Source organism: Malaclemys terrapin, chromosome 5, assembly GCF_027887155.1.
Source record: "Malaclemys terrapin pileata isolate rMalTer1 chromosome 5, rMalTer1.hap1, whole genome shotgun sequence".
Classification (NCBI taxonomy): Eukaryota; Metazoa; Chordata; order Testudines; family Emydidae; genus Malaclemys; species Malaclemys terrapin.
Genome location: NC_071509.1, coordinates 47,871,951 through 47,895,770, shown reverse-complemented (window position 1 = coordinate 47,895,770; position 23,820 = coordinate 47,871,951). Strand labels below are relative to the sequence as shown.

The window sequence follows — 23,820 nt, the reverse complement described above, 5'->3', positions numbered from 1 at the left end:
AAAGATGCAGGATTGATAACTCAGGAAGCTGAAGGTGTTTTTCCAAAAGTGTCTAAGTGACTTCTGATCATAAGTCCCATTGAAAGTCCATGATGTTTTTCACTCCTAAGACACTTAGGCATTTTTAAATCATCTTTTTAATTGAAGAACCGATATACAATGAGCAACAGCTATGCAGTAAGCTCCTAACCTAAACTTGTGCCTAAGTCATATTGGTAGCTCTATAGATGAAAGGGTAGTTCTGTCACCAAATCCATTCAGTCCTTGATTTCTCTCTGCTCACACTGCAAAGAAGGGTCCCAACAGTGAAGCTGGTGGTTTGCATGTATGTGTTGTGGACACTTGCTTACTAGAATTGACTGAGAATAGCAACTCAAGCCATGAAGCTCCTAGACAAAGAATTTCAGAGTGGGATTTTCAAAATGCTCAGCATTGGCCTAAATTTAAATGGAACAGTGAGAAACAATGCTGAGTGCTTTCAAAAATCCACCCCGTCTCAACCATCCAAGGCTGAACAGATGATCTAGAGATTCAAGACATTATATCAGATTATTCTAATACTCATTTATTATGTTTTTTTCCCCCAAAGAACTTCTTACTTACAATTTATGAGTTGGCTGTTCATTTGGCGTCAGAATTCCTACTTCGTTAACTTCATAGGTCTTCCTTGTGTGAGCAGACACAATCTTATGTCCTTTCTGAACCTCTCCACCAAAGAGCGCAATGTTAGCTATGACACCCCTGTAGTGGTCGAAGGTGGAGTCAAATACCAAGGCTTTCAATGGGTCTCTAATGTTAACACTGGGTCTATTAAGAAAAATGTAAAAAATACATTTAATATGTATTAAATAAGAACATGAACTGTAGACTTTTTCATTGAAAGTCAAATGTAAATTCATCTGTTTCAAAACATTCAAACAAAATGTTCATACAAAAATAGATGCTAATCTAAAGTGCAGAAAACAAAAATCTTGAAGCTGTGTGAAATTGGAGATTTGCTATTTATGGCATACAGAATATTATGAGAAGATTTTTAAGCCATTCCATATTTCCATGTCTGATCATAAACCTATGCCAGCAGACTGATCTCTTAATAATATTAATGTTCCAAATTAAGTGTATTTTGTTCTTGTTGCTAAGCTTTATTTCATGATGGCAGAAATTAATTTTAAACCATTAAAGTGTTTTTTCCCCACTAAAGTTTTGATCATCAAGAATATCACACTGATACAGTTCTTCCATCCCCCACTGACTTCATTATCGTTTAGGTTCTGTTTGGCATTTATCACTGTAGATATTACCCAATAAGAAACAAATAGAATTAAAAGCAAAATGCTGATTTAAATTTGAACTGGGATTTAGCAGCCTTTCTTGTCATGCTGACAATGGTCAAATTCCCAAATAAAAGTCTCGATTAAACTGCAGTTCAGGCTGTAAAAGCTGAAAATGCGTATTGGTAACTCGGGGCCCTGGAACAATTATGTAACGTAATGTAATGTAACTAAACAATGTAATGCTCAGAAGAGAGTGAAAATCTAAAACATCTGATTAAATATAAATATTTCAGAAATCTGTGCTTCCCTGGATTGATCTCCAGTTACTTACAAAATAATATCTGGGGGAAGTACATCATTTCTAAAAAGGAAATTTAAATAACCAATCACTAAAATGGTCTTGCTTTCTCTCTGCTCCCTTGTTTGTGGGCTTACAGCAGTAGTGTTAGAATGTAATGGATTTTCTCTCTCTCTCTCCACTTCATATAATGTCACCTATGTTAATGGTTTTTGTGTTACATTCATCTTTAATAATTCCCATATATATGGGGGTAGGGGGGAAATACACACACGGTTGAAAGGATTTACCAAGCAATGAAAAATCTCTTTTCTCCAAATTTCATTCCTCAAAATGAAATGAAATCTTGTCCTAGTCACCTCAAAAACAGGAATCCCACCCTCCCAATCCAATAACAGCAAACTACAAGTGAGAAATTTCATGCAGAACAGATTTGGTATAAGGAATTTAAAAGGGCAGCTCAAAAATCTGTCTAGTTACCAAAAGCTAGTTACCATCATAAATGAGCAAAGTCTACCACTGGCTCCATAAAACTCATAAAACACCAAAACTTACGGTGGAACCTTTTCAATAACTTCCTGAAGAACCTTTTCCACATTAGTTCCTAGTTTAGCAGAAATCTAGAACAAGTTCAGAAAAAAGTTTTATTGGGAATAAGTCTGCTGATATGTATTATCTATTAAATTGAAAATGAATGCCATCTTAATTTTGACATGTTAAAAGTATGATGCTTAGCTACAGACTCAATGGGCAAGCTTCTGGGCATGTTAACTCAAGCCTTTGTTAAGCTCTATTAAAGGAACCTGATATGTCACAAACATTCTATAGTACAGAAACAGACACATCTCATGCAGAAGAAGAGATGTCAGAGAAAGAGAACATGATAGAATCTGGTATACACACAGTACAGGAAATAATTTCAAAATTTTCGTTGAAGCCTCTATCCATTAGTCCCAAATATCTGATACTTTATTTCAAAGTGTTTTCATTACTCTTCTGTTTTCTAGATGGACGTTAATCTCAAAAAGGACCTTTTCCCTCTCCTTAACACAGTAAGAAGAAATATATAGTGCATGTAAAAAAAAAAAAAAATTCAGGAATCGATTAACTTTTTTAAATATCAGAGAGGTAGCTGTGTTAGTCTGTTACTTTTTTTTAAAGAGTGCACATTTTTCATTTGCACTCCAAACAGAATTTTAAGAAGTCTAATAATCAACCAGTTGCTAAACATCCAGATTTTTAAAAAAAAATTTAAAAGATCTTACCCTAATACATTTATCTTTAGAGATATCAAATAGCTTTTCAATTTGTTTCTCAACCCTTTCAGGGTCTGCATTCTTCAAGTCAATCTACAAAACAATATTCTTGTTACACATTTGAAATACAAGTCTCTCTCTCACACACACACACACACACTTCTTGCATGTCAGAATTCTAGTTCACCAAAATAAAATTAAAAAAAAAAGGGGGGAGGGATCATGAATACTGCAAGTAAATAAACGGCTGTCTTTATCAGAAGGATCCATATTAAAGCACACCCTAAAATGAGTCTTAAAATAGTCCTCCCATCTTTTAGAGACCTGCATATAACAACAATTCTTGTAGAATAGTGCTAACAAGACTGCTAGTAAGGTATAGACAGGGCACAAGTTTCAAAATCGCTTTATAAACTATGCTATAGCCCAGCACTGTAAAGTTCTATTTGCTTATTCACCTCTGGCAAGACTTTTTTTTTTCCCCCTTTGGTGCCTTTGAAGGGGATGCTTTACTATAACAAAAAATGATTAATAAAAAGAAGGCAAGTAGATTTTGTACCTCAGTTGGAAAAATTCATGTGATGTTGCAAGTCTGCATCTAGCACAAGGGTAAAACACTACTCAGCCTTATTTCCAGCGCAGATATTGAGAAAATTTTACATCCACATATTTCATTTCACTTAACTAGATAATCAATAACCTATCTCCTGCTTTTCCACCCACACAACCGTACAGGTAGATCTTGTCATTTGTGGAGTGTTTTTTGTAAAAGCTCATTAAAGTATATTTCTTGAATACTGATTAGGTGATAAGCCAAATACTCTCACGCATGTATCACCTTTGAAAACAGAAGGGGGTGTGACTGAAAAAGCATGCTGGAATACAATGAACACCAGGGAGGAAGTTAAGTAATCTTTGTAGAAAGCTGGCTGTGTGATTTGCCAGAAATTAAAATAAAGATAGAGAATTTTGTAACAGACCGACGTACAGTGTTTTAAATGAGTGCATTTTCATCACGATGGGCTGCAATGTTATTAAGCAAATGTATCAAGAAAAAAGTACCATCACATTTAACATTAATTTTACCTTTCTTCATAGTTTCAGCAGAGGTAAAGAACTGAATAGAGTAAGGGAACACCATCTCACCCACAATGCTTTTTTTTGTTTCTCCAGATTAAGATTCGGAGTGAGTCAAGCTCAGAAGTGATGCAAGTTACATGTTCCTAAGTACCCTACGTTAACATAACTTACACCCCAGTGGGCTAAAGATGCACAGTAAATGAGGTGAGGGGACAGTTTAACTTACACCCTCCAGTTTGGTTTTGCCTTGACTAGGATTTAAGGTGTATTGTTAAAACACATTAGCTAGAACTCTGACGTGTCCTAAAAATCTAGCATACAAGGCTGTATTAACTTAATCTTTCATTGCTGTCACCCAAGTAAAGTTTCTACCTATCATACTGTGTAAAATGACACCTTTCACAGCAACTAAAATTCACTGCAAATAACTTAAAATACTAATATACCATATTTATTAAAGATTGGCAGCTTAAAACACAAGTAAACTTCACTCCATCTTTTTTGTTGCATCCTTCAATTTGGTGATACATTTCTTGTATTTCATAATTTTGTCATGGTTATGTAAAAATTGCTATTTTATATACAAGTCTAAAAGATTATTACCTTGTTTATAACAGGAATTATTGCCAGTTGTGCTTCAAAAGCAAGATAGAAGTTTGCCATCGTTTGTGCTTGAATACCCTGGAAAGTATTCATAAACAACATTTTATTACCCAATACTACTCTGTTCTGTGTTTAGGGTGTTAACAGATAAGCAGCCTATTTTCCTATTACACACATCCCTTCTTTTGGAGAGGTATTATTTTATTTAATTGGTTTTCAATAATACACTTTTAGATAATGGTAATATAAAAAACATGGAAATAATGTAATAGTAAATGTATTAAAGCTGAAAAATAATTCCCTTCTACAATACTGTATGAACCTAGTCCTGTTCAAAAGATAATTGGATGACACTTAATATTAAGGTTCTGTTTAAAAAAGGTTAAAAAGTAATAGATATTTGAATAAATCAATTGTTATGGAATCCAGTAGGGCAATAGGTTGCTAATAATCACCTATAACACCTTCTACTGATGTATTTATAATTAGAGCTGTACAAATAACTGATTTGTTAGTTGGTTGGCAGTTCTGTAAAAAAAGTCATTTCTGGTCAACCAAAACTGAATTTTTTTTAGAATTTCCGAAAATTTGGAAAAAATTTCAGGTCAAACAAAACATCCAATCCAACCTGCAACAAAAAATTTTGGTATTGGGCACTGTTAAATTTAATTTAGACTGCTAGGTAAGAGATTAAGTCAAGGACCTCCATGGTACAATTCTCCAAAATGCTTCCAGTTACACATACACAGATCCAGAACTGCAAGGTTTCAACAAATGGATGAGAGGATAGTATAGGGAAGAGAGTTTTAGGTTTATTACTAACTGGGGAACCTTTTGTGAAAAGAGGAGCCTATGCAGAAACGATGGACTCCACCTAAACCAAAGAGGAACAAAACTGCTGGCATGTTAAATTTAAAGATTGTAGAGGATTTTTTAAAGTAAGGGCAGGGGGAAAGCCAACAGGTGCGGAGGTACACACTATTTGGGCAAAGACATCCTCTAAGAATGAATTTATTAAAGGGGGAACTCTATATCCAAGTAAAGAGGATAGGAAAGATGTTAATAAAGTACAGATAGGAGCTAGTGTGGAACAGTCAAATGAAACTACAGTTCCATTTAAACATCACACATGAAGGCAAGCAATTGAATATTGACAAAATGTACAAGTGCCTATATACAAACGCTAGAAGTCTAAGTACTAAGATGCGTGAATTGGAGTGCCTAGCATTAAATGAAAATATTGATGTAATAGGAATCCCAGACACTTGGTGGAATGAAGATAATCAGTGGTACACGGTAATCCCAAGAAACCAAATACACACGAATGACAGAGTGGGGGAGGAGTGGCACTGTATGTGAAAGAAAGCTCAGAGTCAAACTAAAAATCTTAAATGACTCAAACTCATTTGAAATTCCATGCTTGAACACTAACAGTATAGCAATAGGAATATATTACCTACCACCTGACCAGGTGGATGACTGACTGTAAAATGCTCAGGGAGATTAGAGGGGCTACAAAAACAGAAAACCCCACAGTAACAGATTTCAACTATCTTCATCTCGACTTTGTACATGTCACCTAAGAAAGGGATGCTGACACCATAAATGACTGCTTCCTGGAGCAGCTTGTCCTGCAACCCACAACAGGAGGAGCAATTCTTGATTTAATCCTAAATGGAGCAGAGAATCTGCTCCAAAAGGTGAATATAGCTGAACTGCTCAGTAACAGCATCTATAATGTAATTAAATTTAAACATCCTTGAGGGGAGGAAGGGGATGAAAAACCCTCACCACAGTAGCATTTAACTTCAAAAAGGGGGATTACACAAAAATGAGGAAGCTACATAGACAGAAATTAAAAGGAAAAGTCATAAGGGTGAAATGCCAGCAAACTGCGCAAGGCTATTTAAAAACACTGTAAGAGAGGCGCAAACTACATGTATACCCCAAACAAAAAAACAGTAAGATAACCAAAAAAAGGCCACCATGGTTGAACAGCAAAGTAAAAGAGGCAGTCTGAGGCAAAAAAGCATTATTTCAAAATTGGAAATCAAATTTTACTCAGGAAAATAGAAAGGCGCATAAACTCAGGCAAGTCAAGCGTAAAAGTATAAAGTAACAGGCCAAGAAAGAATTTGAAGAGGCAATTGGCTCAGGACAGAAAAATGAAGAGCAGAATTTTTTTTAAGTACACCAGAAGCAGGAAGCCTGCCCAAAAATCAGTGGGGTCACCAGATGATGGAGGTGCTAAAGGAGGACTCAAGGAAGACAAGGCCATTGCAAAGAAGCTAAATGATTTCTTTGCATCGGTCTTCACTGAGAGGATGTGGGGGAGATCCCCACAGCCGAGCCACTTGATGTCTTGGGTGACAAATCTGAGGAACAGTCACAGATTGAGGTGTCAATACAGGAGGTGTGGGAACAAACTGATAACTTAAACAATAATAAGTCATCAGCACCAGATGATATTCACCTAAGAGCTCTGAAGGAACGATAATAGGATATTGCAGAACTACTAACTGTGTTACATAGTCTATCACTTAAATCAGCTCCTGTGACCAGCCAGATACCCAGACTGAGCAGCTGCCAGCCAAAGGAGTGGCTGCAGGCAAAACAGACAATTAGGGCGGTGGCTGAAGACAATTAAGGTGGTGACTGGACCATCCAGTCAGGGCCCAGCCGGCCAATATAAAAGGAAGCTGCAGATCAGAGTGAGTTAGTCTACTACAGGGAGCCCTAGGGAGAAGACTGGCATCCTAGAGGGCTACAGTACTGGGGGATAGGCAGGTGCTAGCAGGGAAGGAGCAGCTCGGCTGTGGACTGCCAAGCTGCTGTGAGAAGTGGCTGGGCTCTTGTTGGAGGAGTCCCCCCGGGGGGACCAGACGTTGACATGGCTGGAGGGCTGTGCCATGAAGCAGATGACAAGAGAAAGGAGCTGTAACGGGTGCGGAGGCGAGGATGGGAGAGCCACCACCACCACCTGAGGGTGCACCAACTGGGACTGAGCTTATTCCGGAGATGCCCAGTAGGCGGCGCCAATGTGGTGAGTGACCCAGTAGCTAAGTCACACTGATTTTTTTTAAAAAGCTCCAGAGGGGATCCTGGCAATTACAGGCTGGTAAGCTTAACTTAAGCATCAGGCAAACTGGTTGTAACTATAGTAAAAAACAGAATTATCAGACACTTAGATGAACATACACCGCTATACCAATATACCGCGACCCGATATAACACGAATTCGGATATAACGCAGTAAAGCAGTGCTCCAGGGGGCGGGGCTGCGCACTTCGGTGGATCAAAGCAAGTTCAATATAATGCGGTTTCACCTATAATGCGGTAAGATTTTTTTTGGCTCCCGAGGACAGCGTTATATCGAGGTAGAGGTGTATGTTGGGAAAGGGTCTACATGGCTTTTATAAATGGAAATCATGCCTCACCAATCTAGTATAATTCTTTGAGGGGGATCAACAAACGTGGCTAAAAGTGATCCAGCAGATATAGCATACTTGGGACTTTCAGAAAGCTTTTGACAAGGTCCCTCACCAAAGGCTCTTAAGGAAAGTAAGCAGTTCTGGGATAAGGGGGAAGGTCCTTTCATGGATCAGCATCTGCCTAAAAGATAGGAAACAAAGAATAGGAATAAATGGTCAGCTTTCACAATGAAGGGAGGTAAGTAACCGGGTCCTCCAAGGATCTGTACTGGGACCTGTGTTGGTCAACATACTGAAAAATGATCTGGAAAACGGGGTGAACGGTGAGGTGGCAAAGTTATCAAACAATACAAAATTACTCAAAATAGTTAAGACCAAATCTGACTGCAAAGACTTAAGAAGAGATCTCACTAAGCTAGGTGACTGGGCAACAAAATGGCAGATGAAATTCAGTGGTAAGTATAAATTAATGCGTATGGGAAAAAATAATCCCAATTATATGTACAAAGTGATGCAGTGTAAATTATCTGTAACCACTCAAGAAAGATCTTGGAATCATCATGGATAGTTCTCTGAAAACATCCACTCAACGTGCAGTTGCAGTCAAAAAAGCTAACCGAATGGTAGGAACCATTAGAAAAAGGATAGATAATAAGGCAGTGAATTATGATATTTTCTATCAATATGTACTCAATATATTCATAAATGATTTGGATCATGGCATAGAGAATACACTTAAAGTTTGCAGATGATATTAGTGTTTGAAACATGGTTCTAATAGCTAATAATCATTTATTAACCCTTTATAAACTATTTATAAATGAAACCTTAATATAAAAAGTGTGACAGATAATTGTACAAATCAATCTCATTTCAATGTTCTATAGCTCCATTATTGGGAAGCACTTCAGATTTCAACTGCACATCCTATTTGAAATTAAAGTTTAATTAAAAACAGTTTAACACTATTTACCTGCCCACAACTATTGACTTAGGTGCGCTTTCAGAAATATAGCAAGATCTAATGTTCTCTGATATCCTGTTGCTTTAACAAGATGAATTTTCCTGTAAATAACTGTTTACTAGATATCTATTCTGGCCCTCTAAAGAGGCACAAGCACAAATGTCATCAAAGTTATGTTTTTAGCAATACTATAGTATAGCTAGAGTTAGGAATGTCTCCCCAAAGCAAAATTTTAAATTCAAAATCTCTAACAGTTTGAAGTGCTGCTGACTGTATCACAAAACTAAACAAAATGAGTAGACTCGTCTTACACTGGTCTGATTTGCATTGTTACTGCATTAGAATTCCAGAATCAACTTGGCTCGGGGGCTTTATCCTGTGAGCTGCTGAGCACTTCCTGGAAGAAGCTGAGTGCCTTCAACTCCACAGACTTTACTGGAGTTGAAGGCACTATTCAGCCCAGAGGATGAGTTCAGCACTTTGTAGGAAGCAGGGCACTAATCTTGCAATATTACTGGTTAAGCTTATTACATGTTCATTTCATAGGACGAGCGTATCCACAGGCACATATCTAATTGGTACTTCCTAAGTCGCTTTCTCATTCTTTGTCTGGGGTGGCAATAGCACTTTTTCCAAAGGGTAAAAGGGTAACAAAAGTGGAAGTTTAAGCGACTTAGGAAACCTCATAAGGTAATACTTTTTACTATGTAGAACAGGAGAATTTGGAACTCTACCTCATTTGCATCCACTACAAGAATGACACCTTGACAGGCAGACAGTGATCGTGAAACTTCATAGCTAAAATCTACATGACCCTGTGAAGAAAAATTGATATTTAGAACTCCAAGTACAACTTTAACTAGAGTCATTTGCCGTCAGTCTCTGGTTGATTTCATCTGTATGATATTAACACATCAGCTCCAGCCTCTGTGGAGGAAAAATATTCAGGATTAATTTACAAATTTAATACCACAGAATAATGGGCAAACCTAACATTTCAAAAGAGTAAGAGTATTTTAAAGTAAGGACACTTAGGTTCCTGTGATTTTTAGCAATATTTATACTTAACTTACTGGTGTGTCAATGAGATTTAAGAGGTAGTTCATTCCTTCATAACTGTAAAAGAGAGATGCAGTCTGTGCCTTAACTGTGATCCCTCTTTCCCGTTCCACTTGCAGTTTATCCAGCACTTGTTTATTTTGGTCAGTTTTAGCAATTGTTCCTAAAAACACATGTTTTAAAAATTGAATTTTACACAAGTATAATTTTGCACTGTCCAAAAGGAGTATGGTAGCTTCTATTTAGTTTCTAATAAAGACCATTGCAAACTATTGAGTGATCCAAGGGGAAAGGATTCCTTCTCCCAAAATTTAAATATAGATCTAAATGGTGACTTTTTACATAAGAGCAAAGCTTGACAAATCCACTTTCCAAAGGCACCCAGGACACTTTCCGTCATGAGTGGGGCTGATCTATCAGTTTATGCAGAATCTAAGCTTTCAATTAAAATAAAATTGTTTCACGATCTTGTGATTACAAAAATAACTTCCTGTAACGTGAAATGATTCTTTCTGAATCTACAGACACCCTGAGGGAGGCTTAAGACTTATAAATCATACTCCAGACCATAGCCTGGGAGTTCCGTTGGGGTTGAAGGAATCCTTCCCCCTTGGGTCACTCAATAGCAGCACAGTTCCTCCATGTCTACTAGAAATCCAACCTCACAAATGAAGCAGCATCTCTGCCACTTGCACTCTTTCTACCTGGGGCGTGAAACAGTCAGCAGATCTGCATAACAACAGAGACTTCACAGGATCTGCACTGAATTCTTAATGTGCACACTGCAGAGCCGGGTCAACAAATGGGGGTGCATTCCCAGCATAGACTTACCTAGAATATAATATAACCATACTGATTTCACTACAAGCTACACCTCCATAGTCATGAAACAAGGTCCACTATTTGCTTGTAAGAGTAAGAGTGATGTGAACTAGAGCAGGTTGAAACATTTTAATCTAAATGAAATTTCTGTGTAATGTGCTGTATTGTTAATGCCTAAACGTTTTGTAGAGATGTAGCATTTCCACAAAATTTTTCCAGGAAGGTTTTTGAGCCTGGGGCACATAGAGAGAAGAACTCTGCTCTAAATCAGACAGAGCAGAAAGATGAACCTGGACCTCCCACATTCCAGCCCAGTACACCAAGCTATAAAGTGTATAACGCATACATTCCCCTGACCACTCCATTTTCACAAGAACATACAAAAGATTTTTTTGCTCCAAAGTCAGTCAGCTCTATCTCCCATCAAAATGGGAGGGATAACCATGAAGTACCTGTGTTAAGTTTTACCCCCCAAAACCATTGTCTTAAGTTTCCAGGTTTCAACAGTCCCCTTCTGACTGCCCAAAATTTTCTATGCCCTTCAAACTCTGACTATAAGTACAATAAATATCGTAGGTACTGACCTACTTATCATTTGTCAGGAGTTGCACAGAGAACACTAAATTTCTAAATATAATTGATTCATCCCACTCCCCAATACATCCCCTCCCTGGTTCTTTTCCCACCCTCCTCTTTTGTTTTGTTTTGTTTGTCTAGTTGAGATTTGTTTGCAATACACCAAAATCTATATTGCTGTACAACTGATGATGTATGTGCATGAGAAGCCCAGGACTAGAACAGCATGGATATTAGAGACGCTGTGGTAGAATTGTACTAGGAAGTCTGCACAATACCTGCCCACATGAGAAGTAAAGGTAACTAAAAACACATCTAAAAATCGCAATGCTTACCTGTAATTTCCAATAGCCTGTCTGCTAGAGTGCTTTTGCCATGGTCTACATGAGCTATGATACTGAAATTTCTAATATTTTCAACAGGAAATATAGACATATCCAGTTTTTCCTGAAAAACATAGAATGTAGAGATTCCTATTCACAAAGAGATTAGGGTGTAATTTCACAAATCAGGATGTAAAATGATACTTGTATACATGAAACTAGTAACTCCTCATTTCTTTGGGTTTTTTGGAACTTGAAAAATAGTTTCATCCTTATTTCTCCCCCATCTCCTCTTCCTCTCTGTTTCCCCCACAGGGTTTGCATTGCCACTGAAGGCTGTTTCCGTAACTTGTACAAACATTTGTGAAATTAGTACACGAACAGCTACCATTAAATCTATTTACATTTTTGTCCCCTGATAGAACATTCATTAGAGTATTTTGAAACAGCTTTGCAAGTGTTCTAGCATTCTAAAATAATTCTGAGGACAAGCTACGGAAAAGGGTAACTAGTGCAACTGTTTCAGACACTAGGTAGCTGAGATTAGGCTATGGCTCACCTATTCATTCTGTCAAGTTTCATTTCCAGCTACAAAAGTGTACAAGTCTGTCGCATCTTACGCGCATTTAACATGCGCGATTTCAACTTTACGCTGTCGGCAAAAACAAAACAAAAAAAGAGAAAAATAACAATTTTAATACTATACCTGTAGCGCGGGCGATTTCGCCTGCCATTGAACTCAATGGAATTTTGGCTATATGCGGTTTTCGCTTTACGCGCTAACCACGGAACGGAACCCCCGCGTAAGATAAGACAGACCTGTAACCTGAGAAATTAATTCCTCTACACAATTAGTCTTTTGGGAACAGTTCCCCCAATAATTACTAAGTATCAATTCTATTCGAAACTACCAAGAGGAAGGAGGGTTAGAGGGCAAAGAAAAGACACACAAATACTTTTCAAAGACAGATTGAACTGGCAAGTTGGTGACCAGGCACTGGAGAGAGAAAGTTAGAAAGAGGGGACAGATGGAAGAGGACCAAGTCACCTAAACCAAAATAAAATAAATCTGGACATGGTCCTTGCTTATGACCCTCTGTATATATTAGTCAAGGAGTGTCAAACTTATTCTGGAGCAGACTGAATTCCATTTTTAGCTGTAGTGAGAACCAGGGTATAAATTGAGGCCAGCATACTATGAACAATCCGAAGTGAAACGCCCACTGTTATCAGCAGGTAGTGTGCAAAGACTCAGGGAAGACTCTGCCTCTACGTATTAAGATTTTAGTTAATTATTCAATATTTTATTGACCCATTCAGCAAGAAAATATGCTCAGGTTCATGATCCCTCCTATTTCTGTCTCTTCCTTCCTCATACTCCTTTGGTTTACTACCTCCTCTGCTTCTTTCTCCCATCTATATCTCTTTTCCTGCAGCAATTTACCCCACCCAACCCTTTCCCCATCCTATCTGCTAATACATGCAAAATAAAATAATGCTGCCTTATAAAGTGACAGTCTTTGGTATTAACATCCCAATAAGTTTAATTGACGTTGTGGGGTGTTAACACCTAACAGCTACTATTCAAATTGTCTGCAGACTCAGGAAAAACAACAATGTATAAATGTTTACATTTAGAAAATACATTTATGACTATGACAACAAGAAATTTATTTTAACCTGAATAAAAGTTTAAATTCTGCAGAATATGACTATGTCAGCAGACAATGTAAGTACATCAAGTGATCAATCAAGTCCTTTTTGGTGGGATGTTATAAATTTCTGAAGCAAACCTTGCTCTGTGGCTGACTTTTAATCTTCCTTAGCTACAAAGATTGTGCAACTGTGTCTCAGGACCGAATTATGTAAATTTTTAGGCAAAAAAGTCTTCCACTGACTTCCATGGGTGCTAACTGTATAAGGACTGCAGGATCAGACCCGAAGTCTCCTATATATGGCATTTTGTGGGCCATGTAACAGGCACTATATTATGCATGCTGTAACTCATTTCCCCCCAAAAAACCAAAACCATGCACTGTTTAGGGCAGGGATCGGCAACCTTTGGCCCGCGGCCCACCAGGGTAAGTCCCCTGGCGGGCCAGGCAGGTTTGTTTACCTGCCGCGTCCGTAGGTTTGGCCAATCACGGCTCCCACTGGCCTCGGTTCGTTGCTTCAGGCCAATGGGGGCGGCGGGAAGCGGCGCGGGCCAAGGGATGGACTGGCCACCGCTTCCCACCGCCCCCATTGGCTTGGTGCGGTGAACCGCGGCCAGTGGGAGCCGCGATCGGCTGAACATGCGGACGTGGCAGGTAAACAAACTGGCCCAGCCCGCCAGTGGACTTACCCTGGCGGGCCATGGCCAACGGTTGCCAATCCCTGGTTTAGGGACTGCTTAGTCTCCAACTGCACTGAATTAGAGTACTATTAGAAGCAAAAAGCAATATTGCTGCTGGAATATGCTATCACATTATGTTCAGCAGAAACAATGGGACCTGTTTTTGTTTCTTCTTTACAAGGGAAAAAGTGCATAAAAAAACCTCAGAACAGTAAATAGATAAGCTACCCTTCCATGTCTATTGCCAAACATTTTGGAGTCTTTTAAGCTATAGTAAATACTAGCACTCTGCTTTGTTTTAAAAGTATGCAAATATTGACTAATCACACCTCAAATACCCACAAGTTCAGTAAGACTTCCCATCTTACAGATGGGGAAACATAGATGAGGTTACACTGACCTGCCCACCTAGCAAGTGAGTGGCAAAGCCACGATTAGGACTCAAGTACCTAGGCTCCCAATTTGAGCTCAGACCATCAGACATAGTTGAGTTTCAAACTTTATTTCGAACCAGAGCAAACAATATTAAAATCCAACTGACTGAAAATAGGCAAGCACCAAAACAACATTTTTGGGAAATGACTGATATGGATATATTATCTTTGGAAGCAGTGAACTGACCATAGTTATGCTTACAAACATGCCAGCTCAATACTGTTGTTCTGTATTCCAATCAAATTAGGCTCGTTTGTTACATTCTTGTAAGCCTTCTTAATGTTTAAAAGGTGCTAAATCAGTCATTAAACTTGCTGTAAATGTTGGACATACTGAAATTTTATGAAAAATACAAAACTTGATACTTTTCCTGTGGGGTGACAATTACATATTTTGTACAATTTACGTTTATTTAAATTTCTTCAAATACAATTACCTATCATCGTCAAGATAATCAACTATTCAGGATGCAGAGTGGTAGCTGTGTTAGTCTGTATCAGCAAAAAGAACAAGGAGTACTTGTGGCAGTTTATGGAAGTATTGCAAGATCAGCTGAGAGTTTTAAGAGCGTAGCATAAACCACCTTTTACTAGAACTGATGTAATTTAAGGTAAGGGTGAAAACACAGAACACAGCTATACATAGCAGTGCCAGCCCAACCATGAAGACTCCCCATTCTCTTACTCATTAAAGTAAAAGCTTGAGTTGTGTGTGGGGGGGTTTGTTTTGTTTTTCTGAGCTGGAGGAGAAGAGAGGGAGCGTGAACCATCCCAGCTTCCATGTATGGAAAAGACTCAAATTTCTTTGATGTTCCTGCTTGTTCTCTTACTAAAGACAAACTTTTTAAATAAAGGACACTGGAAATTGAACCAGGAACCACAAATAACTCCTCACTAAAACATTCCGTATCTACACTGCAGCTACTATGCTGCAGCTGTGCTGCTATAGACTCTTCATAGGTCCATGTAAAAGGTTGTTTGTTTTTTTCTGTCAATATAGCTAATTCTCTCAGAAGCAACAACTAGATCATTGACTAACTACAGTGGGGGCTGACCTAACTACCGTATTTTCCGGCGTATAAGACGACTGGGCGTATAAGACGACCCACAACTTTTCCAGTTAAAATATAGAGTTTGGGATATACTCGCCGTATAAGACTACCCCTCTTCCAACGCACACCAAAAAAAAATTAAAAAAATATCAGATTTGATTTCAATATGGTAATTTTAATTCAAATGCTTATGACATGCAGGTACTTAGCAGGAAAACTGTCACTTATAAACGTAAGGCTGTTTGTCATCAAACATGTAAACATAAAACAGTGGAAGTGGATTAAACTTTTCCTAATTCACTCTAAAACTGAAAGGAAGGATAAGACAATAAACCCATGGGAGCTGCCATGCTGTTTGTTTTCTAAGCTGTCAACCAAACTGGAACTGATGATGATAGGAGGAAGATAACAAACAAGAGAGAGAGAGCAAGTGCCGGGCAAGTCCCTGGCGAGTTAGCAACGCCCATCATAACTGCAAGCTACGGTATTTTTACAGGTTTTGCTGGCGTGACAGTTTCCCTTTAAAAGCCTTCAAAATCCTCCTGTTCGTCATCTGATATCATAAGTACATCAATGACATCTTGTGATACATTTGTAAGGCAGTCATCGTATGGATCGAATTCCGTATCAGATGGTGTGGTCTCAGCTTCGGCTTCCTCTTCATCTTGCCACAAGTAGTCGTCTTCCATACCATCTAATGAATTTGATATGCCACACTTCTTGAAAGACTTGATTACTGTTTCTGCATCAATATCATTCCAGGCTTTTATGACAAACTTGCACAAAACATCCAACTGTGGAGCACGCATGTTTCCTCCTTTTGTGAACGACTTTTCGCCGCTAACCATCCATTCATTCCACTGTTCTTGAATGCGATCTTTAAATGGCTTGTTTAGGCACACATCCAGTGGCTGTACCAACGATGTCAATCCTGCAGGAATAACTGCCGCATCTGTGTTTAGTCTTGCAAGCATTTGCTTGGTGCTGGGAGTTAAATGAGCCCTGAACATATCCCACACCAGTAGACTACATTTTTGAATAAGTCCACCTGGTCGCCTGCTCCATACATTATCAAGCCATAGCTTTACCCCTTCTTCATCCATCCAGCCTTTTTCATTCACATGTATAAAACAACCAACAGGGAACTTGAATTTCGGCATTGTTTTTCTTTTAAAAATAATCATTGGTCTCAGTTTGGCGCCATCAGCTGTGCATCCTAGTACCACTGTAAAACTGGACTTCTCATGTCCTGTTGTTTTAATTAAAATTGTTTTTTCACCTGTTTGATGGACAGTTTTATTTCTAACCATATCAAAATTCATTGGAGTTTCATCCATATTTCCAATACTACTTAACGCATAGCCATGTTTAGTGCGCTGTTGTATTACGTATCGATGGAAACTATTTACTTTGCTATCAAGATCTGCAGGTAATTTTGGGGCAATTTTCATCCTTTGTCTCAGTACCCCTCAGTACTCAGTATGCCTTCCCATGAATCTAGTACACCAGGATACAGTGGCCTTAAATCTGTTGCTGTGATCTGGGTTAGATTTGGCCCACTGAAGTGCAAACAAATGTATTTTATTTCGTGTCACTACATAACCGTTTTGGCGATGCTCATTCACCATGTCTGCTACATGTTTTTCGAGTTCTGGCCAATGTGGAATGCCTCTTCTTAATGCACACTTACCCCTTGGCATACTCTTTAATGCTTTTTCATTTGCTTTCCAGTCCCGAACCATCTTTTCTGTTACTCCATATTGTCTTGCAGCAGCGCAGTTATTATGTTCCATGGCAAAGTTTACAACTTTAAGTTTGAAACTGGCTTCATATTTCTTTCTTCTTGCTGGTGGAGCCGTGATGGGGTTTTGACTGTTGGACATTTGTATACTGTACTGTATGTACTGGTGCTATACTGTATGAACAGGTACAGATACTGGTGCTGTACTGTATGTGGTACCCAGTATACAACAACCAGCCAATCACGGCAAGCGATGTACCTTACCGGCGATTGGCTGGTTGTTGTATACAAAGCCTGCTTGGATTGGTCAGCTCTCCCTGCCTGCCCAGCCCTCCCTGTCTCCAAGACTATCAGAGCGGTAGCGCAAACACGCCTCTTTCACCCGTCTGGCCCGCCCTTGTATCCTAGTACCTCCTTCTCTGCCTCTCAGATCTCGCACATGCGCGCCTGCGCCGCTTCACTGCAGTCCTCAGGAGCGAGATCTGAGAGGCAGAGAAGGAGGTACGGTAATAGGATACAAGGGCGGGCCAGACGGGTGAAAGAGGCGTGTTTTTCTGGGCACAGCGCCGCTCTATGTCTTTTTTCCATACCCCGGGCGTCCCGGACGCCTGCAGCTTGCTCCGCCCTTCACTTACACCTTCCCGGTGAGGCGCCCCCTCACCTCGTCATCGGGTGGGGATGCGGCCGCGGCCGTTTTTGAGCTCCCCCCACCATATGCGGCGACCGCAGATTCTCCAGTCCGGTTCGGAAGTTTCAGCACCCGCCCTATAAGACGACACCCGGCGTATAAGACGACCCCCGACTTTTGAGAAGATTTTCCTGGGTTAAAAAGTAGTCTTATACGCCAGAAAATACAGTATATTTCACAGGGCTTAAACTTTTTGTAGCCCTGGACAACATAACTAGGTCAACCTAAGTTTTGATGTAGCCCAGGCCTTATACAGAATGAGGGGTCAGGGAGGAGAAAAGAAAGCAGATGCTGGCCACTGAACATGCACAGAGATCCCTGCTATTGTCAGTGAGTACCCTTAAGTGACCTAGATCTGCTGTCCCTGTAACTATTTTATGACTGGTCTTCTCATGCTAGGGGAGGCGTGTGTCAAGAACAGGTCAGCAAGTCGCAACCATCCTTCCTATCCTATACTGCTAACTAGGAAAAGGGGTCACAACATAGAAATACTTGAGAACAAGTCATACTTGCTTAACAAGAAGGCCTACCTCACCCCGTTTAAATGCATACAGGGTTTTAATCCTCTTAAACAAGGTGAGTTAAGCCTTCTTACTAAGAGTAGAAATAAAAGTTAAAGGGCCAAGAGACATCCACTTGGGTTAAAGGGATTTCCATCCCCTACCCGACAATAGTACTAGTTTTCAAATATTGTATCTATTTCAAACAAAAAAGTTCATCACCTTCTTTTGGGAACTATAGGGTCTGGAGAACACAACATGATCCGCAGGGCATTTTTCCATGCACGGCTGAGAGCATAACAAAGCAGCAGTGCTACAGGCGCGCCGCAGCCTGACCCAGACCCCCGCTGCCCTGGTCACAAGTGACAACATGCTCCCAGAGGCAGGAATCACACGCAGCCCGCACTGAGGCAGCGGCCACGCGGGGCTCAGCCGCGAGCTCCGCAGAGTCGCCTCCGGACCAGAGGAGCTTCGGGATCCATCCAGGGACACTTCAGCGGGACCTGCCCCGCCCACGGACAGCGGACGCGGGCCAAGGAGAGCGAGCCCGCTCCCGCGCCAGCCGCACCGGCTTGTTAGCGCGTTACCCCCCGTCCCTGCTCCAGGGGCCCGGCCGCTCCCTGCTAACGCCACACGGCAGCGGCGCGATCCGCAGAGCTCCGCCGGGGGCTGCGCCCGCAGGACCGGGAGCCGGGCGGCTCTCACCGCCAAGCTGCACGAGCCAGTCGCTGCCCAGGGCCAAGGCTCCAGTCCCAAGCCGCCCCCTGCGCGCGCCCGACCCGGAAGCACAAGGGCGGGACTGGTGGCAGGAGGGACTGCGGCCTCTGTTGCAGTGCGCATGCGCGAAGTCGGATTTAAGGGCGGTTGGCGGCGCAAGCAATAGTTTTTTCTCTTGGTCCTGGGGGCACCTCTACCCTGCGGCCTTCACACAGCCCACGTTAAGGCCACTTACAGCTCATGCCTGCGGCAGCCGCCTCCGGGGGGGAGGGGATGCCTTGACTTCTGTTAAATCATACTTTAAATTATAAATTCATCAGTAAAATTTTTAGTGCAGCAATGAGAATGACATTCTTCTATACAAGAAAGAGCTTATTTTGGCCTTAATCCACAAATGGTACATACATGAATAAGGATCCATTAAGTGGATCCCCTTTCAGGATTTGGGCCTATTTTTATAAAGCTTTTCAGATGAAAGGTAATGAAGAAATATAAGGTTTATTAATAATATATAAGAATTATATCCAAGAAAGTCTCTGCTATAGAAAACTTTCCTACATATGAATGGAGAAATAAGATAACTTGGCCCAACTGTTAATTCCTTACTCTGACATCATATTCTTCCAAAACAAGGTACATAATGGACCATCTTTTTTTTGGTAGAAATCCATTTGAAGTATTACATTTAATTAATTTTAAAAATTTCTTTTATCTGTTAACCACAAAGAAAATATAGGCAGTGTAAAGGAAATGTGAGTCAACCTTCTAAATAGTTTTTGTTTTCAATTTCAAAAAATAAAAATTCCTAGTATAAAAAAACTAGGAAAGCACTTTCTCTGCTCCTATGGATTAAAGTAATATACTTTTCTTTATTACCAGGATTCTCTTAGCATATGGAACTGTCCACAGATATGTTCTTGTGATCATTTCGGATTACATTTCCTTCAGTGTTTCTGAGAACTTTACACTGGTTTTATACTATACTATGTTATGTATAGTTTGAAATTACTTGATAATAGACTTTCACTGAAATTCCTTCTGTGAGACAGGAAATCCTGGTCGAGTATTTTCGTCTCACTATTTGCCAAATCTCTTGTGTTATCAGATAGTTACATACTGTTCATAATTGTCTCACTATTGTCTTGTTTTCCCCCCATCTGTTTGTTGCATCCACCTGTTGTCTTTCATCTTATAGTTGTAAACTCTTCAGGACAGGAACTGCCTTGTTTGTATTTTTTTAAAGTGTGCTGCACAATAGAACCTTGATTCCTGATTAAAACTCCTAAATGCTACTACAGTATAAATAATAGTTTGTTACGTTGAAAGCATTTAATATTTTTATCTGATGTGTTATCTGTCTACACCTAACCTAAAGCATAGCTATTTAAGCTTGTCCATTCTGCTTTAATAATAATTTTTTTTACAAGAAGAGTACTTAAAGAAAACTGTCACTCCTATCTGTTTTTTCTTATGTTAAATATTGCAAATTGATCTTATCAAATCTTTCACATATTTCAGACTAGCTTGTGGTGATCTTTTTCTCTCTCTCTCATATCATTTTAGTATAATTTGATGATTGGTTTAACCTTGAATCTTATAAGAACCCTTCAAATCCTCCCCTGCCCCAGTTTAACCCTTATCATATATTTTTAATGTCCGTGTTTTTTTCATATATGGAAATATTGTATAAATGTTTCTCAGAGAGGCGTGAACATCTATGAGCCTAATTTCTCAGTTTAGATATATTTGATTTTCTATTCTCACTTGTCCAGTCTAATCAGGATTTCAGCTGTAATTGCATAAAATGTTTAGGTAATACCAGCATGCTACTCAACTAAGACAATTGCAAAGATTTGTATCAGATTCTTTGTCTAAAGACATGCCAAATAAAGCAAGACATACAGTATGTTTTGAGAGTAATGCCATTTTAGAGACAACTTAATAGGAGGAAGATAATGATTTAAAAATAAAATTGTGGTAGACTTTCATTTTAACTTCGTTATTTGGCCTAACAAAGATCATAATAGTATAAAACTATATGATAAATAGAAGCAAAAGCCTCACTGTTGCCTTTAATATCTATCACAAAGTAAGGACTCTTGAGATGTTTGTTTTTAACAGTTCTGCCTGCCCTGTATGTTTACCCTTGTTAATTACTACTAAAATTTGCTAGCTGTGTTTACTTCTGGAAAACCGTTGATGGGATATTTGAAGTTTCTATGATACTGAGCCCAAGCATAAACTCAGGGTAGCCAGAAGTAAGTATAGGGCTATAGAATACCTTCCCTTTAAATCCTACCGTCACCATCTTCAGGCCCTACAGCATGACTCATCTCATTCCCATAATCTTTTCCTAAATAACTATAAAGCAGATATCTGCAAAGCTGAATAAGAAATTCCTGTTTTTATTGCATGGTATTTGTTACTTGAATAATACAAAATATTGTAAACAGACAGTATTGCCTGAATTTTGTGGCTTGCTTAGTGCTAGTGCAGAGGGTGCACTTGTGCTTTGCATAGTAGCACAGGGGGCATGCAGTTGCTCAGAGCTTTCACTAGTGTAGCTCAGTACAGTGTGCAGATCACACCAAACTCCGCTAGTAATTGGATAAGCAGACCCCCACGGAGCCATGAGATGATATAGGGGAAAAGAAAGGTGTTCTGGAAATGGAGAATGGGTATGACAACGGCTGTGAATCCAGAAAAGCATGATCTGTAGGGTACAAATGAGGAGTATATCAGTCATTTTTCTGCAGCACGTGGATAAGTTAGATGACTTGCAAATGTTGGTTTAACTGAGTGTAGTGTTGCAGAACATATATACACACTTTCATTGCAAGAGCCATCCAGTAATAGCTGGTACCCTACACCAAATGTAACATGAGAACAACCACCCACCTTCCATTCAACTGAGAACTCACTTAGTATACAGCAGTATCTGTTCCCAAAGTACATACAATGGATATTGTCTTGATACATCATAAGACTGTTCAAGCAGAAGAAGGTACAAAATCACCAGACACAGTGTTTCTGAGTGTGTTAAAGGGATGTGTTCATGAATTTACGTAGGCCAATGGGGTGAAGCACCACAACGCTGTGTACACAACATAGCATGTATATGAGATCTGAGAGGAGCCCAGAAAAACAGCTCCCACCGATGAAGCTAAATATTGCATTCAGCAACTAACACACAGTCATTACATGTGCAAGTAAACACTACAAGATGTATATCAAGGATCACGGAAGGAAGTCTGTGAGGAGATGATACAGTATACAGCATTGTATGGCTACACAACAATCTGCACAAAATAATCATATTACAAGGTGCAGTATTTTAAACACATAAGCACGGTAAGTGAGTAGCAAATCACTGAGTCAGGCAGAAGCATGGTAAGATGGTAGAAAGTCATTGTCATGTCATCCATCTTCACCTACTATTGCTAGGGCACATAAATATACAGTATGTAGGCAATGCTGAGATTGTTAGGCAGTTAATACACAATCAAACAATCCATGAGTAAGGTCATAAAAATATGTCCCAGTCAAAAAAACAAAACACATGCTAAAGTGTTAGAGCAAGATGCTTCCCTACATATAAATTTACGAGTGGTACATGGCTGGAATTTTGGGTCTTTATGATCCTGTTATGTTTGATGTGAATACCACTTCAATTAACATATTCTGTACCGCACTAGCCGTTATTGGGGATATGAAGGTACTGTAAATAAAAGTTGTCTATGTAAATTGTTTTAGTTATGTTGCATAACATGAAATCAGCTACATGTTATGAAAAATTCTGGTACTTATTGATATTCAGGATTTAAAATATAAAATCCACAATATTTAGGATAAATTAGCTAGGTCCATACCGTGTAATGCAAATATATATTGATTTAATTTCCTGGGTAATTCGCAAGGTAAATGAGAGTCACTTCTCTACAACTAACAGTCACGGAATGAATTGACATCAAATGTCAGATGTTCAGAACAACAACTGGGCAGGCATAAGGATAACTTGAATTAATCTCACAGAAGTGATATAACACTTAAATGGAAAATACCATTTTCAGCTGGGGATAGCTCCAAAATCCATATTCATAGGCTTTAACCAGCTTTGCCAAGGAGCTGGATTAAGGAGGGGAACATATACCTTTTGACTCTTGAAAGAGAGAAAGAAAAGACTACTGAATTTCAGCCCTTAGAACACCCTGGCCATGAGGTATGTGAGACAAGATACTAACATATATCCTCTAATATTTAATATATGAGTAGGTGGAATGCCAAAAGACCACTTTGCAAATCTTTTACAGAGGCAGGCCCCTTTGGATCAAGACCCCTGGTCTGATGGGCTTTGACTAATAGGGAACAAAGGACGCTTTCAATAAAGCGTGCTTGAAGAAGAGCTCCGTTAATCCATTGGAAAATCAGTGCTATGGAAGATGCTTTCCAATTTTGTGTTGCTCCAAAACACACTAAATGCCAATCAGTAAGTCTAAATATTACTGTTCTTTCCAGTTAAAATTTAAGGCTCACCACACTGAATGCATGCAGGATCGCTTTCTTGTCACATTTTAGGTTACGGATGAAGGGAGGAATGCCTCTTGATCAATGTAAAAGTTGCATTTCTCAGCAGGCCCAGAATAAGGCATAGATAATATAGGCCTGTG

At 39.4% G+C, this 23,820-nt stretch overlaps 1 protein-coding gene across 2 annotated transcripts in view; it reads right to left on the bottom strand.

Annotated features, from left to right (window-relative positions):
- Positions 1 to 19,199, bottom strand: part of GUF1 (GTP binding elongation factor GUF1) — a 48,724-nt gene extending 29,525 nt beyond the window's left edge. Inside the window, exons 1-8 of one of the 2 annotated variants that reach the window (XM_054029376.1) lie at positions 18,659 to 19,199; positions 11,699 to 11,810; positions 9,980 to 10,128; positions 9,641 to 9,721; positions 4,512 to 4,589; positions 2,838 to 2,921; positions 2,128 to 2,192; positions 604 to 807 (exon numbers count right to left, since the gene is read on the bottom strand). In XM_054029376.1, the coding sequence (XP_053885351.1) occupies positions 604 to 807; positions 2,128 to 2,192; positions 2,838 to 2,921; positions 4,512 to 4,589; positions 9,641 to 9,721; positions 9,980 to 10,128; positions 11,699 to 11,810; positions 18,659 to 18,808 (923 nt within the window). In that variant the 5' untranslated portion in view covers positions 18,809 to 19,199. Of the gene's footprint in view, positions 1 to 603; positions 808 to 2,127; positions 2,193 to 2,837; positions 2,922 to 4,511; positions 4,590 to 9,640; positions 9,722 to 9,979; positions 10,129 to 11,698; positions 11,811 to 18,658 lie in introns of those variants that run through there. The other variant, XM_054029377.1, reaches the window with a different exon arrangement.
- Between the last annotated feature and the right edge of the window lie 4,621 nt (positions 19,200 to 23,820).